Source organism: Peromyscus californicus, unplaced genomic scaffold, assembly GCF_007827085.1.
Source record: "Peromyscus californicus insignis strain IS unplaced genomic scaffold, ASM782708v3 Scaffold_1__1_contigs__length_55948999, whole genome shotgun sequence".
Classification (NCBI taxonomy): Eukaryota; Metazoa; Chordata; class Mammalia; order Rodentia; family Cricetidae; genus Peromyscus; species Peromyscus californicus.
Window position 1 is genome coordinate 34,599,093 of NW_026294492.1, and position 17,200 is coordinate 34,616,292.

Genomic DNA, 17,200 nt, shown 5'->3' on the forward strand with positions numbered 1-17,200 from the left:
ACATAGCTACATAGAATAATCCTTGTAGGATAACAAGCTGAAGTATAAGCACTCTGAAGTGTACAAAGTCTTACCTATATGAGGAATGTAAAAAGACCCAACTCAGAAACAGAGAGCAGAATGGAGGTTGCCCGGGATGGGAGGATGGGAAATATGAAGCCGATGACTAACGTCTACCAGCAAGGCAAGGTGAGTTCTAGAGTCTTACCCGGCAGTGTCTACAGTTCCTAATGCTAAGAGGGTAGCTCATCAGTAATTACACAGCCTCAGAAAACCCAACAATGGCAATGATGATGAGGATAAAGAAGGTGGGAGGGTGGGAGGAGCTCTGGATGGTGATGGATATGTTTACGGCCCTGATGCCGGTGGTAGTTTCATTGGTATATACTTATCCCCAAAGTAAATGAGATGTATACATTAAATATGTACATCTTTTAATACGTCAATCATATTGGAGAAAGGCTTCATAAAAACCTAGAGAGGAAGAAAGCATATCAGCCTGTATTTTACAGGTTGTGGGCGAAAGGAGAGCAAAAGAGCTATTCTTCCACCCATTCAGGCCGACTCCCTCTAAGACCAAGACCTGCAGCAGAAGTGCAGGAATGCCTCCCAGTAGCCATACCTGAGCAAACACATACAAAAGTGCACACCAATGGAAATCAATATGCCATAAAATGATCTTTACTACTTGAAGTGCTTTGGTATTTTCCAGTCTATTTCATTGAAAAAATGCTCATTCCGCCCTACTAAATAGTGGCGACTGCAGTTTGGAACTATGTCAGGTCAGTGTGGCCTTCCCTGAGAGGAACACACAGCACTGAACACTAGGAGACAGGGAGTCATGAAACACACATGATACACAATACAACTCACCGTTAAGGGTACGCTATTACAATGTTTAAGGCACATGACTCATTGATTATCTGAGACCTTTGTAAAATGCACAATCCTCGGTCATTCAAAATCAGAACCTTAGGCTCTGGGAAGAAGGCTCAATTGATGCTACCAAGAGAGGGTCACTTTGCATAAGCCCAATTAAGAAGTTTTTGTAGAGTTGGAGAGATGGCTCAGAGGTTAATTGTTTTAGTCTGTAGTTATTTTAGCCTGTAATTCAGAGTTTGATTTTGTATGTCTCAAGATCCAAACACCTGGCAAATATAAGTGCTTTGAAAATTCAGTGCTAGGGCTGGAGAAATGGCTCAGTGGTTGAAAGCACTGGCTGCTCTTCCAGAGGACCTGGGTTCAATTCCCAGCAACGACATGGTGGCTCACAACCATCTGTAACGAGATCTGGTGCTCTCTTCTGGCCTGCAGGCATACGTGCAGGAAGAACACTGTATACATAATAAAAAATTCATCTTAAAGTTGTGTGTGTGTCATGTGGTCCGCATGAGTGTATACACACACGTGCATGAAGGTCTGGAGAACCAGGCAACATCGGGGGTCTTCCTCAATTGCTCTCCACTTCATTTCCTAACGCAGGGTCTCTGGCTGAACTTGAAGCAGCTCATCAATTACAGCTAATCTTTCTAGCCAGCCTGCCCAGCTTCTACGTGGGTTCTGGGGATTTGAACCCTTGTCTCCATGCTTGCACAGCAAGGACTTTAACCACTCAGTCATCTCCACAGCCCCAAGAGAAAGATAACTAAGCTTTACTTTTGGGAAGTCTTTAGAGGATTTGGGACCAACTCTCAGAATTAAATAGTTTTTGACTTTTTAGGTTTTCTTTCTTAAAAGTTTAAGTTTTCTACTTGTACTTAACACAAAATTCTCTTCCGCTTTCTGCCTCCTTGTCTTTCCAAAATGACTCGTTTCAGAACACCTTCGGTTATTTTAAGATGGAGTTCACAATGATTTTCTAAAAAAGTAAGTAAGATATTCACACCCTAGACCCTGTGGTGACAGCTGACAGGACACCATTCAAATAATGTGTTAAGCCATTAATTGAGGTGTAGATAAGGTCTAGAGGTAGGTTTTTCAATTCACAACTGAATAAATGCACAAGTTGGATGGAGTACATAAACAGAGGCGGGGTCTGAATGGGACTGTTGTAATCAAAACACACACACACACACACACACACACACATACACACACACACACACACACACACACACGGCCTGGGGGTGGTGGCAAACAGGCCTATTACCCCAGCACCCAAGAGGCAGAAGGATTTGCTGCAAGTGGGGCCGGCCTGGAAAACACAGCGAGACCCTGCTTCAAACAAAAGTCTCGTCAATGTGAGTGGCCTCTGATGCTCTTTCTCGGTGTGCAGCCGAGACATCTCAGCAGTATTTCTGTACAGGGAAGGGCGTTAACAATGACCTCGTACTCACAAGTCTTTCACTTGCATTGCCTGTGTGAAACTGTCCTTGTACAGCAGCAAGCCTATCAGAGTGCTGTACGCTTCGCTGCTAAATACGATGTTCTGCTTTTGAGCTCTGAGGAAGACATTATACGCATCTGTAAGAGAGAGAAAAGATGAGAGAGAGAGAGAGAGAGAGAGAGAGAGAGAGAGAGAGAGAGAGAATGAATAAGAACATTATTCTAAACTAGCAAAAACACAAGAAACAAAACAAAACCCCCAAACTCTATATCCACCAATTCTCAGAGATGGGCACTGACCATGCCATCATCCTTCAAACTATGAAGACAAAGGACAGCTGTAGGAAATACTGCTCCACTTAAAATGACAGTGTCTGAAAGGGTTTCTTTTCCAAATTATTTTTTATACTTGCCTTAGGTCAATAAATTATGTTCTTGCTAATAAAAAATGAAAATCATCTCTTCTGACTTCAAAAGATGATAGCAGTTTCAAAATAAATCACAAAACATGTGTTAAAGTCCAAATAAACCAGAGGTATAATTTAGATTGAGGGGCGCAAAAGATTCACTTTCAAGCTATCTTTAATCTATAAGTGGGTGGTTACAATGGTTAATATTTCAACACAATAGCATTAAAGTGAATATAGCCTATAATTCTAAAATTAGAAGATCAAATTATTTGGCTACGACAGGACTTATACAAAAACATACAATTTTCAAATATACAGATATCTAACAAGTAAACTAGGCAACATTTGTTTGACTGATTAACAGTTTTATTTCACTTGTTCACAATAACTGTCAGCGAATGAAAAGATGTTACCAAAAGAAGTATCTACACTTTTCAGTCACTTACTTTTCTGAAATAAAATTGCTTGGCTCTAAAGAGCCAATTGAAACTACAATCCACTCTTCTGTGTATAAACACATCACAACAGAGATCGAGAAAAATGATCCACCACAGACGGCCCTCTAGGAACATAAAACTCAGCAGGAGAAAAACGTAATGTATGTAGATAGGTACAGACATGATGTCAATGATCACAAAAACAGGCAAAAATAGTTGTGATTGTATGTACAAGTTAGGGAAGTTTGTATTATCCTCTCAATAAAACTCAAGTGGTAATGTCCAAATCTTATTTAATACTAGGAATTAAATTGGGAAGGGAAAAAAAGACAAGGTCTGAGAATATTTATATTAGTAGTGTCTTAGTGAAGGAGATTAGGTTTGTGTGAATAGTCATAGTCATGCAAGTTAATCAGCTTTTAAATAAGCTTTGCAAAGCACAATCCCTTTTAGTGATCACATTACTAAGGGCCTTGTATCAAATTTTTGTTAATGCCTACATAAACCAGGCACTAGCATAAGGTAGAAAAACACACTCAAGAAGGAATTATATTAATTAATGGCTATGCCAACAGACACCTAGACTACTCAGTGTATTTTACCATCTGAAATGGGAGGAAATGAAATCTTTTCCCCCTTATTCTTTCACACAAATAAATACGTGCTTTGATCATGTTCAGCCTCCCAATTTTCCTGTTTTATCCCTCTGATATTCTCACCTGATCACTTCTTCCCCACAAGCCCCAACCCTACTTTCACGACGTCACCACTGTGGAGTGTGACCCACTGCATTTAACTGGGGACGCTGGCACCAGCGTGGGCATGTTGTTACTTAAGCAAGAGCTCCTTTCCAGGGGCAGGACAGCTGAGGAAGGACTCATCTCCCCAGCAACCACTGCCTAGATTCTCTGGGAGACAAGGGGCCTCAGGAGTCTCTTCTCCTGAATGCCAGTATCAATAGCCATCACAAACTTTAAAACAAAGCTTAATAAAATACAACAAAATTTACTAAAAATAAATCATTTAAAATCATGGTACACAAGAGTGAAGCCACAAAAGAACATTACTATGCACATGTTTTCTTTTACAGGGGACTACAAAGTTAGGTTATAATGTTAGTTCACACTGTTTGTTGCGAAAATGCAGGCCAAGCACTATCTGAATATTCAAAATTAATAAACAAAACCAGAAAATCTAATATTGTATTCTGATACCATAGGAGCTGAGTTCACTACTATCTATCAACTGTTTATGTGAACACTTCAATGTACCAAACCCATGAATCACAACTATCCCAACAGATGCTACTATCAGCAATGAATTGTCTTTTCTTTTAATATACAATTTACTGGTGTTTTGCCTGCATGTACATCTGTGCGATGGTGTAAGAAGCCCTAGAAGTTGAGTTACAGACAGGTGTGGGTGCTGGGAATTGAACCCAGGTCCTCTGGAAGAGCAGCCAGGGCTCTTAACTGCTGAGTCATTTCTCCAGCCCTACCACTGAATTTTCAAATCATTTATATTTGCTAAGTGTTTGAATCTTGAGACATATAAAATCAGTACATAACTCTGAATTACAGGCTAAAACAATTAGCAGAATGATTGTGTAATATTTAATCACTTAGTTAAATGTTTTTGTTTAAATAAAAACAATCTTTAAAAAGGTAATATATGAGTGAGGCATAATGGTGCATATCTGTAATCCTAGCACTTGCCCTAAGCTGAGGGGGGAGGGTCATGAGTCTGAGGCCAGCCTGGGCTACATAGTGAGACCCCGTCTCAAAAAGAAATCCCAGCCAGCCAAGAATATTATCATTAACTCAGCCTCTCATGTGCTCATAAACCGAAACCTGACAATTATTCTTAACATCTGGCCAGAATTACTTCCCTTGTTCTTGTTTCCATCTTTAAATATTTTATAAAGATCTCAAATTGACACTGGCTTAAAAATTATATTATCACAACTAATAAATTACTTAGTATCACCTGTATTATGCTGATAATTAAAAATTTCCCAAATGTGCCAATATCTTTGCTAATCTAACTGCGCTCGCCTGGAGCATATCTCCATCCAACAGCTATCTCTAGCGTGCCAGACTCAGCCCACGTGTTGCGTGCTATAGAAACAGGACCGTGTGGGTACTTACCTTTGTTCTTTCTCAATCTGCAGGCTTTCAACAACATCTTCTCAGTCCTAGTTTCTATTGCTGAGGGTGATGAAGAACTCAGGGAAGGTCTGTCATCTTCAAACCACAACTTCAAAACAAAACAAAAATTGTTAAATCCAGCCACTTTTGCACTATAAAACTGGGCTAAACTAGGGCCCAGAAATGCACGGTAACAAAATCTGCTGGGCTTGTGCTAAAGACAAATTACCTCCGGGACGTCGAAGGGAACTTCCTGGTTGCTGTTTTTCAGGATCTCTGCTAACAGTTGCAATGTCCTTTCACGAGGGATAATGTTTTCTTCTTGCATTTTATTCCAGACAGCATCAGCTCGCTGCCAGTCACCATTTATTTCTGCAGAATTTGATTAATCAAAAATCAATGACTATGCTAAGCAGAACTGGTAAAGGTTTAGGAATTCTTTCTTTAGGTTCAAGAAGGCATTGTTCCGCCGGGCGTTGGTGGCGCACGCCTTTAATCCCAGCACTTGGGAGGCAGAGCCAGGCGGATCTCTGTGAGTTCGAGGCCAGCCCGGGCTACCAAGTGAGCTCCAGGAAAGGCGCAAAGCTACACAGAGAAACCCTGTCTCGAAAAAACAAACAAACAAACAAAAAAAAAAAAAAAGAAGGCATTGTTCCAAATGCTGTTGTCAAAGAAAGGAAACATTAGTGATTGTAGCACAGAGGTGAGGAGATTTTTTGTTATCTTTCTAATTATGAGCCACAGAAACACTTTCTCTGCCAAAACAAGCAAACAGAAACAAAACTAAACAGAAACAAAAATAGTAACAAACCCCAGGCTTTTATCCAAAGCTTTGAAAATCATGTTGATAAAAGTTTGTTTTTAAAGTAACTGAAAAATTCTCAATATGAAAATCAAAATCAGAAACAAGTCTGCAAAGATGACAAAAACATGTACACTGCCTTGCATACCTCTGGCTCTGGAATGGTTAGGAATGGTTAGGCTCTGATGTAAGGAACATCCAGGTGCCTTGGCTTGGGTGAGGAGAGGGCTGTCTGTATCTCACCTGCTGGTGAAGGATGTCTGCCCAGGTGTTGTACAATTCTGCTGACTAAGTTTTAGGGCAGCGAGAAATCTCTTGTAGAGGAAATAGGTAGATGTCTTTGTACCAATAAGCTACTTACTTCAATGTTGTGATACCTAGTTTTCACAAATAATAATAGTCCTGCTTTAGACGTCCTTTTGTTTGAATTTGCAAATGCGTATATAAGAAACATTAGGGACGCAAGCTTGAACACAAGCATCCTGGAAAACACAACTGTTTCTACTTCTTACACTAAGAGGGAAAGCATCACCACTAAAGTGGGTGGCACCCCTAGATTCTGCCTCTCCAAATTCTGCTCCCCACCCCCAAAAAAAATTAAGTTTAAGTTTTTTTAAACAACTAGTGACTGATAGAAGTACAAACTTTAACACACTTAATTAGAAATCAGCACCAAAGACAAGGGTAAAAGGTGAGCAGGACTATCTTCATAGGCCACACGCAGTTGCAACTCCTGGTTTTAAGTAGTGGAAATTAACCTCAAGTTCACAGTGATTTTTATACACACTTGATTATAAAGTCAATCTAACTGACTTAAACTTCACACTTACAATTAGCTTTTAAAGCAATAGTCTTATAATTATATCTTCCTTTTATCAAAATCTCTTCCTGTAATGTAAAAACCTAAGTGTTATAAATATTTAAAAGTATAAAACTTGATTTAAAAAGAAAAAAAAAAAACCTCCAAGCCCTAGAACCCTTACTGTGTGGGAAGCAAGCCCTGGAGCAGTTCTTCTTTGGCACAGGTCGGGCAACAGAAGGGGGCTTCCGGGGTCAGGGCAGCAGTGCCGTGCACTCTGAACAAGGGTCCATCTAAAGCCAACACAAGTATTCTAAGCAATGAATACAAGATGGGTGTATGGATCTGCCATACAGACTACGAACCATTAGAAGAGAATTTTCTTCTTTTAAAACAGGCAAAATGGCTGAGCTGGGTATGGTGGCTCACGTCTTTAATCCCAGCACTTGAGAGGCAGAGGCAGGCAAATCTCTGTGAGTTCGAGGCCAGCCTGGTCTATAGAGTGAGTTCCAAGACAGCCAGGGCTATACAGAGAAACCCTGTCTCGAAAAACAAACAACATCCACCCACTAAAAAAAAAAGGGAGTAAGGGAGAGATGGCTCTGGCTGACAGCAATCAGGTCCAGAGACCTGAGCCTGACTGTAGTTTTAGCTCTAGGACAGGGACATACACATTGGACACAGACTGGATAATTTGAATATCAAAAATAATAACTGAAACAAAACAGGTTTTAAAAATCCATGAATCCATTTAAGAAAAAAAAAATCATCAATTTTGGAGGTTTCAAGGACACCAAACTCTGTTACAAACTGTGAAAATAAAATATAAATATTTGTGTTTTCCAATGAATTTATTTCTTATTGTAAAAAAAAAAAAGCCCCAGAGTGTAGACTGAATTCAATGTAGAGTTCCAAACAACCCAGAATGTAGTCAAAATAGTGAGTGATGGAGATCACCAAACGGAGAGCTGACAAGAACATCCTGGAGGCAGGAAGTCTGCAGACGGAAGTGCAATGATTGTTCTGCACTCAGCCAGCAAACTCTGATGCTCTGTGAATCTTCAGAGCTCACAATATATCCATTTTACTAACATAATAATGGAAGAAGGAAAGGCCACAGAGCATGAAATGTCAATGACTACATGTGCCTGAAGGAAAATAAAATAAATAACTTGAAAGAATAAAACACTAGGGCTGTAAAATTATAAAAGCCACAGTTGAGGAATTTTTAATGCAAAACAACCAATCAAAGGCAGTTGTCTTAGGACAGAGCAATCTATGGACACAAATGCTAAAAGAACGTCTACTTCTTTATTTATGAAGACAGAGAGGCCTAGCTCGGCAGTGCAAGTCTCTGATCCCAGGACTCAGGAGACAGAGGTGCTCAAGGCCCGCCTGGTCTATACCTGAGTTCCAGGGAAGCCAGGGAACAAAGCAAGGCCTGTCTCAATACAACAGCAACAAAAAGAAGGAAATCCAAAACACCACGTACAAACTGAAGTACCTTCAAACTAAGAAAATGTTGATAGGGTGACGATGGCATTCAGGAAGCTTCCACTAAAAACATGTTTAAAAAGACAGGACCATTAGCTCATCCGCTGTCTGTAGAAACAGAGACAGCTGGATAAAATGACCTCCATCAATAAAATGGCTACCCTCCACTTCAGTATCATAGCGACAGCCAAACGTGGGTGCTGGTATAAACAGAATAGAGCATTACTTGGTTATAAAAACAAAATCTCAATCACTCTTCAACCTTCAGAAAAATACCTGGAATTCAGTCACATGGAAATTAAGGGTACAAACCAAGATTTAGGTACACAGAAAACTAAAATCTATTCAAAGAAACAAGGGACTAGTAAAATGAATTCTAGGATATCCAACCAGTATATTAGTACTTATAGATGATTAAAATGGAGAAAAACATTGTACCTAAGTTAAAAAAAAATGTAATATGCTCATATTAAATAATAGTTTTAACACAGGTCGTGGTGGTGCAGGCCTTTAATCTCAAAACTCAGGAGGCAGAGCCAGGCGGATCTCCGTAAGTTCGAGGCCAGCCTGGTGTACAGAGTGAGTTCCAGAACAGCCAGGGCTACACAGAGAAACCCTGTCTGAAAAAACAAAGACAAAACAAATAAATAATATACATAGTTTTTATACAGATGTGCATGTTCCTACAAGACCTATGCCTGTATGTTCACAGCTATTACAGGAGTGACTGGGAAAGCTACCTCAGGATTACATAAAACAGGAGGGAAAAGACAGTCATCCTCAAAACATCCTATTAATATTAAATTCTGTGGCTTTGAGTTCTTTTTCTGTTCTGAGTTAGCTTAAAAGATTTGGAAAACATTTATTTCACTGTGTAACACATGAGTGCTCGATGAGCTGAGCAAGGGGAGGTTGGCTTTAGAGACGGGAAGGAACCGCCCCAACCACACACAAAACCAAACCAACCAAAGAACAAAAGGCGGACAGGACAGCCATCTCAAGCGTTGAAGCAGGGGACTACCTTACCCTGTCACACTAACTGGCCTGTTGAAGACTTGGCAATTCCCACTCTCACTTATCTCCTTCTCTGCTGTGTGTCTGTCTTTCTCCTGATTTCTCACAAGGTAAAATAATTCAGTTTGGGTTTGCTAGCATGGATCACCAGGCTGAGTAACTTCATTTTGATTTGGTCTCTCAGGCCTAGTGCAGAACACTAGTGTGAACCAATGGCCCTCTACACAACTCACAAAAGAGCGAGAGCACTAAAGAGAAGTGGGATCATTTTATGAACCCACTGGACTCACACTCAAGGTACCACTGAGTACTGCTTACCTTTCCACAGAACCAGACAGCATCACAGCATGTCCTATGTTCCTGGTACCATTTTGATTGTTAGGATGCTCTCAGTTTTAAGAAGGAAAACTATCAAAAAGATATCTTTCTTTCCATACCCACCCAATCTCAGTGTCCGCCCCATCCCTCCTTACACAGGTAGGATGTGTCAGGGGACACACAAGTCTCCAGCCTGTAGGTGCGGATGAGTACAGCAGATCTTGAACACAGGGGTGTGTCATCTGCCCTTCTGGGCTCCGGGAGCACAGAAGAAAATGACTGAGCAGAGGACCTTGGCCTTCTCATTACTGCAGCAAGGACCATCAGAGTCATAAACACTTCTCAACAACATCTAGTGATACAGTGTAATGTTCTGCAGAAGGCCAGCTAGCCTTCACTTTGGCCCGTGCTGAAGATGCCTATTTGACAATCCCTCAGACTTCTTCAAAGCCCAATATTCCTTCCCTGCTGTGGCCTCTGCAGACTGGAGGGCCAACAGGAGGAGGACTGTCACTTACTGTGTAGTTTTAGTAAGCTGTAGTACATCTGGTCTCTGTCACATTCAAACAGCTTCTGGGTCAGCTCCACCAACTTTTCAAGAGTTTCAACCTTAAAAAGATTAACAGATAGATTTGCACAACGTACGAAGTGTATTTTGCAGTTAACACAAGCAGGGATGAGTGTTATCCACAGGTTAACTCTACCAAAAGACTGAGTGTCAACCACGACACAAGGTCAAGTATGGCCTGCCTAACTCCACAGAGCTGTGCACCGGAAAAAGTAGCTAAAAAACTGAATCACTCATGTTGTGAATATTTTACTACAGTAACAAGGTGCTTTAAAGTTTAAAGCCCTTGAAATCAAACAACACAACACAAGTAACTAAGTTACAGACTCTCCAGCGAGCATCTTGGTGACATAGAACCCGAGGCAGGTAACAGTGGGGAACACACAGGTGGGGTAACCCTGACAGCGTGCTGCCTCGTGCCAGGGCTTTGCCTCTGTGATAAGAGCAGATGCAGTGAGCTTGGAGAGAGGCACCTCCTCCTGCCACAACACACTGTCCACTGCCGGCTTGCTCACACCAAGTAGAAGGCGGCAGGTGCAAACCTCCAGGGCCTAGACCAACACTCTTGGACTTCTGATGTACCCCCAGGACACAAACTACGCAGTAATTTCTTTGGAGGAGCACTGAGCGAACACTCTGTCGACAAGGACATCTCAGGAATCCCCAAATGCTGGCACTTGCTTACTCCTGAGTTTTAAGTAAGTGCTTCAGACATCAGAAATGAAATACTGACCTGATTATTGGAAATGCATCTATCACAAAACCACTGAAGTCTTGCAGGCCGAGCTCTAATGCCTGGAGTCTGAAAAATAGAACCACCACACAACACATAAGAATCGGCATAATTCTTCCCTGAAGTCAGTTTTTTCCTCTAACGAACTCGCTGCCATATATGTGCGAAAGGAAACTTACAGCAGGGTCCCACTGTTACCACAGACCTTTAAGCATGTAATGGAACCCGTGTTTAAAGGATATCTACAAGACTTAGGTATTTCAAGGTGCGCCTTCCCAGCTCAATATTCATTCTATAATCTTCTCATTTTATGTGTGTGTTTGTTTGTTTGTTTTGGTACTAGGATTAAACCCAGGGCCCTGCATGTCATTACAAAAATCTTTAAATACTAAAATGACTCATTTTATTTAGTTCAGGGAGAAGTAATTAACTAAATCAACCCAAGAATATGTAAAGATAAACACATACATGCACATGCATACTCACCCCCACAACAAAACTCCATTCCCTTACTTCAACATCCCAACAGACTGAACAGATAAAACTTACTAATTTGCTATGTAGAACCATAAACAAATCTTAATTTTAATAAAACCCAGCAGCTTTCAATTTTAGAAGAAACATACTTTGATGAAAGTACTCTACCAATCACTGGATGTGCTGCCTAGCACTTAAAACCAGCTAAGCACTTAACATTAGTTTAGTCTTGGCTTATTTCAATAACTGAGATATATGTTAGTTATACACTCAATTAGAAATTCTGAAGGTTTAGTCAGTAACTCTGGCTTCAAGCACATGTTTCACAATGTTGGATATTGGAATAAAAGACAAACCATTTCAACATAATTCCAAGGATTTGTACCTGTAATGATAGCATTTGCATCATCTGTAAGAGGGTTTCACCACGGAACACTGCATTTCAATCACAGCGTCAAGATAAGACAACTACATACTCATCTGCCCTGGCTGCGTGCCAACGTAGAGAAGACACTGTGCCTGCTCTTTCCACTGTGTAAAGCCAGGTGTCCCCAGAATACCAGGGCTTATTTATAAACCCCAGGGCTGTTGGTACTTTCAGACTGAGGTACTGCTGTTGCCCTGGTTGACCTCCAGACTCAAGCGGTCCTCCTCCCTCAGCCTCTCCAGTAGCCGACTACAGGAGCACACCACCACACTCTGCAGCCCAGTATTTCTAGTTAAAAAGACACTGCACAATTGGAAATGAAGAGCTGATGTAGAAAGCACCACACTGCAGCCTGAGCTGCAGGACAGAGCCTGGCAGAGTTTAAGCTGTGTGCTCTCATTTAACCATGCAACTATCTGTACTCCAGGGTATAAAATCCCATGCTGAGGAAACTGACCGCTGGAACGCACTTTCAAATATTAACCTCTACATCCAGACATGGACGGCATTCAAGGATCCTCTCACATCTACGTTTCGACATACATCTTAACAAGTATGAAATTAACATCAATGTACACAGAAAGCCCTTGAAAAAGAACAAATAATCCTCTTTAGAACATGGCAAATGCAAGAGCTACATTCACTTACAACCTCCAGTGTTATTGCTGATCCAAATCCATAAGATCTAAACAGCACAACATGGAGCTAACTCTTCCTGTTCAGGGCTGATTAATCCCTGCTGCTGGCAGGACAGCTGACTTAGATGCTACATCTCCCCCTATGTTTCATTTTGAAATTGAGAACTGTTTTCATATACAAACCTCAATCATCAAAAGAACATCTAGGTCAGATTAACTAAATCTCCTAGGCTGCTGGAGCAGCCAGCGCTTCTGGCTTATCTCTGAGCATCTTACTGAAGTTAAACACTGCAGTTGAAAGCGGCAATAGAAAACGCAATGAAACACAGGGAAGGACTGAATTCTAATTGGGATGTTAAATATAACATCAAAGGCCAGCTAGTGCACATTAAAATAATGAGGTAACCTCCAGTTCTTTCTGATTTTCCTTACATATAATTTACTTAATGGACAGTGAGGCTAAATGGTTACTCTAGGAGAAAGACTGCCATGTTTGTTTCTAGCCAAATTCCTGTGCCCTAAAGCACAGCTTTCTGCAGTTCTAACAATACAACTCTGAGCTCAACTGCATAGGCACAAAGTTAAAACAAAATGTTTTCATCACTTGGTAACTTTGGGACATTACTCTATGGGTACAATGCCTATGCATGTTAATAAAGATAAATATAAAACAAGTTTCAAGTGAAGGGACATGAACGTTTTTCTATTGCATTTCAACCTTTATTTCATATGAACTTAAATTTGACTGACAGAGTAAATCTTTACTTGCTTTGGTTTTTCTTGCTAATACTAATGGAAAGACGAAAATGGACTTCAATGAAACATACTCCATGGCCACTCCCTCTAGCCAGTGCAACAGAAAGCAAAATGACAGCACAGGGCTCCCCAGAGGCCGGCTCAACTCTGTGGCCCTACAGCCAGGCTAGACCTGGGAGGACAACGGGCACCACAGCACTCAGTGAGCCTTCTAGCCTCTGTCCCTTTCTCTACAAATGTCAGGTGTATTAAAGAGCAAAACGCCACTGCGCAAATCAAACGAACAGCCTATCACTAGCCATGGTCCTCTTCATCAGGCGTTATGTCAGGAGAACTGGTATTAATTCTGGAAGCTTTGAAATCAGCACAGTGTACAAGGACTGAACTCGGACCCTATTAAGGAAAGCAAATTGAGATAACAATTGTAATTTCCTCAAGTAAAGAACAAAGGGAAATGAAGACTGCACTAGAATCCTAACTTCTAGTGTTAGACCTAAAGCCACCAAAGTGAGAGCCCCCGCAGAGGACAGCAAGTTCACTCGGTTTCAATGAAATGGAAGGAAGGGGATGAGCAGAGGAGGAAACAACTCCAGAGAAAGCGGTTCTGATGGATTCCAAAGTTGGGGGTGGCGTGTCTGGAGAGCACGGGGATGGGAAGAGTGCTGGAGAAGCCACAGGAAATGGGAACTGTCCTGACCTCAAACTCCATGCTGCCACCACCTGACTTTCTGAGCCCCAGCTCTTTCTCAGATCGGTTCTCCGAGGCTCAGGATGACAAAGTCCCAGCGGCCGTTACACTGCCTAGCTGCAGATGCAGGTTTGAGTCCCAGGGAAGGAGTTATGGGGAAAGCTCATCTGTGACCAGCACTATGTAGTGCCTGGCCCACGGCCAGCAGTGAGACAACTGAGCCTCACAGACGGCTAAGGATGGCGTTGGATGGCAGACTTCTTCATGGAAACCTTTAGGAGCTCTGTAAAGTTTCATACCATTATTTAACCTTTCCTGATCGAATATGGCATCTCTCACAAAGTGGATCAGACAAAACCCATTTTATCTTATGCTCTGAAACATGCCAGGGCTAGGAGGTTAGTAAAATACTTAAACTGTAGCTAAAGGAATGAGGTGACATTTTGTTTTTCTCTTTACAGAGAAATACCATCTTATCTGAACATAATTTCTAAAAAGGAACGCTATATTAAAATTGGGAAGACCTGGTTTCTACTCAACTCTCTAGCAGGATGAACCAGAAAGAGGGTCTTCACCTTCATTTCTGACTTGATTAACTCACGCCCAGAAACTACCTGGAGAAAATGGTCTGAAAACCGAGGATGCCAGCCAGATGTGAAGAGGTGGACGATGACGACTCGTCAAGGAGGGAAAATTTCTCGAGAGAGAAACAAATCAATTGTATTTCATTTACCCAGCGGAACAATGTGATCATTAAAATGCTCAGAGAAGCCTTTAATGAATTTCATGCAGGGAAATGAAGGAGTAGTTGATTACAGTGAAATACTAAGTAAGATACACGAACCCATTAATTCTAATTATATATAAATGAAATCAGTCATTGAAAGAAAAGGACAGAAAGGCCACAAACATGACTAGATGACTAAGTATTCAAATGGAGTCTTTACACTTGACATATTTTAAAATAAGACCTGTAATTTATACCTGGTTCTATATACAGGGCAGTTTGGGGCAGGAATATGACTGATCATTACTAGCAAAGTACAGAATATTCTTCACGAACTTTATCTTCCTCATATAACCATTAGGTTGTAACATGTTCTCGATGGTCTAGTTCATTCCAGAATGTGGGGTCTACAGAGGATGAGTTGGTAAATGGACGAGAGCTCAGCCCAGGGAAGAACGTCATACAGAGAACACATGACACTGGGTGAGTACTGAACCCCGCACGGACACTCCTGTCTTTAGACAGGACAAAGAAGGCAGCGCTGCCCTTCCTCAGGGCCTCTGCACCGTCAGCATCCTTGGCCCGGAATACTTCCATGTTGTCAGCTCCCAATCCACCTAGACATCTATCCGTGGAAATACCTCTTCGGAAATAGCTCCTTTCCACAGAACTCCTCTGATAGCAACTACTCCATTCAATAAAAACTTTAAAGGTCTACCTCACTGACAAGACTGTAAGACATGATCTATGTGTTAAGGAAAGGAGAGAAACTGGTCAAAATGGGAAGGTGCATAGATGCCATCAGTCACCTTAGCAGGAGGTTGCAGATGACTGCCAGCACATGTCCACCACTCATGGCAGGGGGTGCTGTCAGTGACCGCCTGCTAACTAATGCCATTACACTCGGTATAATCACAAAAGATTCCCAGGCCTGCAACCCTGAGATCCTTATTAACCTCACCTGCCTTAATCTCCCAGGATCCTCCTGGTGTACCCAGAATCTGTTACTCTTTGACTCACTCTATCTCCTTATTCTGGTGGCGAGGGTTTCGAACACCCTTCTGAAGAGTTCTCAGTCCTCCCCAGAACAAGCTGGGGCGGTCATTCTTTGTTGCCGCCTATCTGCTTCCTAATGCTGTAGTGCATGGATGCTTACTTAAATGCCGCCATTTGCTGCTCCACACGCATTTCCTCCTGAGAGGCCCTGAATCTCTACACAGGGAGAAAAGACGGACTCTCCTAAATGCTTAGACCCCACACATTCCTCAAGCCAGTCAACATTTTCCAGCTGCAGACAGACTTCTTTCACATCAACCTCCTGCTCATGGAGTCACTATAGCTCCTAAAGACTCAACTTACTAACTCCGTTTTATTATTGTTTTCTCATTCTAGTCCCCTTTGAAGAAAACAATTCTTTTTCCAAGTACAAGCTACTCACTGGAAGAATTCAGAAATTACCTAAGATACTTTAAAAATCAGCTATAACTCACTCTCCTTTAATGACCCATGTGAAGAAATAAACTACTATATAGCACATAGTATATGTATACACACCAGCTCATTTTAAAAACAAAACAGGTCATGGTATTTATAAACTCAATCTTGCTTGTATCTTTTGTCACTTGAAAACTTTAGGTCTTTAACTTTAATAACAAAAAGTGTCAGGAATTCTCCCCAGAGCTAACCCTCCATTAGCTATGAAACCATTAACCAAAGCAAAAAACAACCCTGCCCTTCAGCCTTGTCAATGAGATAAGCCTTGAGAACATTCTCACGTACCACACTCCCCACTGCCCCTTCCTGTCCCTGGCCACTGCCGTGGTTGTACCATTCTTTTTTATTTTTCTGCGAGCGTGTGTGCTCCATGCAAGTGTACATGCCTATGTTTGTATATGTGGAGGCAGAGGTTTACTCCAGATCTCTCTCTTCATTTCCTGAGACGGTGTCCCTCACTCAACCTGGAACTCACTGATTAGCTAGACTGGCTGGCCAGTGACCCTCAAGAACTCTCCTGCCTCAGCCTTCTACTGCTGGGGAACAGGCAAATGTTGCTAGCCCAGGCTTTTTCCATGGGTGCTGGAGATGTGAACGCAGATGTTCATGCTTACAAGGGAAGCTATCCACAGAGTCATCTCCTTCACCCCTACACAGAATTCTTTATGCACTCAACAGTTTTATACACACCCACTGTTTTTAACAGTCATTCCTAACTGACCCAACACGGGCAAAGTCGTAAAGTGTTAAAAGCCAGTTTTTTCTTGCCTACCTACATGACCTTACATTAAGCATCACACGGAAATCATGTAGAACAAAGGAGACAAAACAATCCCTACCTTTGAGGGGCAAAGAGAATTAATACTATTGATCACTTACCATAATCCAGGAAATGTGCAAGCTGCTTTACACACATTATGTGATTGAGCCTTGAGCCTTAACGACA

At 41.6% G+C, this 17,200-nt stretch overlaps 1 protein-coding gene across 1 annotated transcript in view; it reads right to left on the reverse strand.

Moving 5' to 3' along the window:
- Positions 1-17,200, reverse strand: part of Lrpprc (leucine rich pentatricopeptide repeat containing) — an 88,713-nt gene that overhangs the window by 16,059 nt on the left and 55,454 nt on the right. The window contains exons 26-30 of the mRNA XM_052746451.1: positions 11,048-11,116; positions 10,265-10,355; positions 5,549-5,691; positions 5,320-5,428; positions 2,337-2,463 (exon numbers count right to left, since the gene is read on the reverse strand). Coding sequence (XP_052602411.1) covers positions 2,337-2,463; positions 5,320-5,428; positions 5,549-5,691; positions 10,265-10,355; positions 11,048-11,116 — 539 coding nt within the window. The remainder of the gene's footprint in view (positions 1-2,336; positions 2,464-5,319; positions 5,429-5,548; positions 5,692-10,264; positions 10,356-11,047; positions 11,117-17,200) is intronic.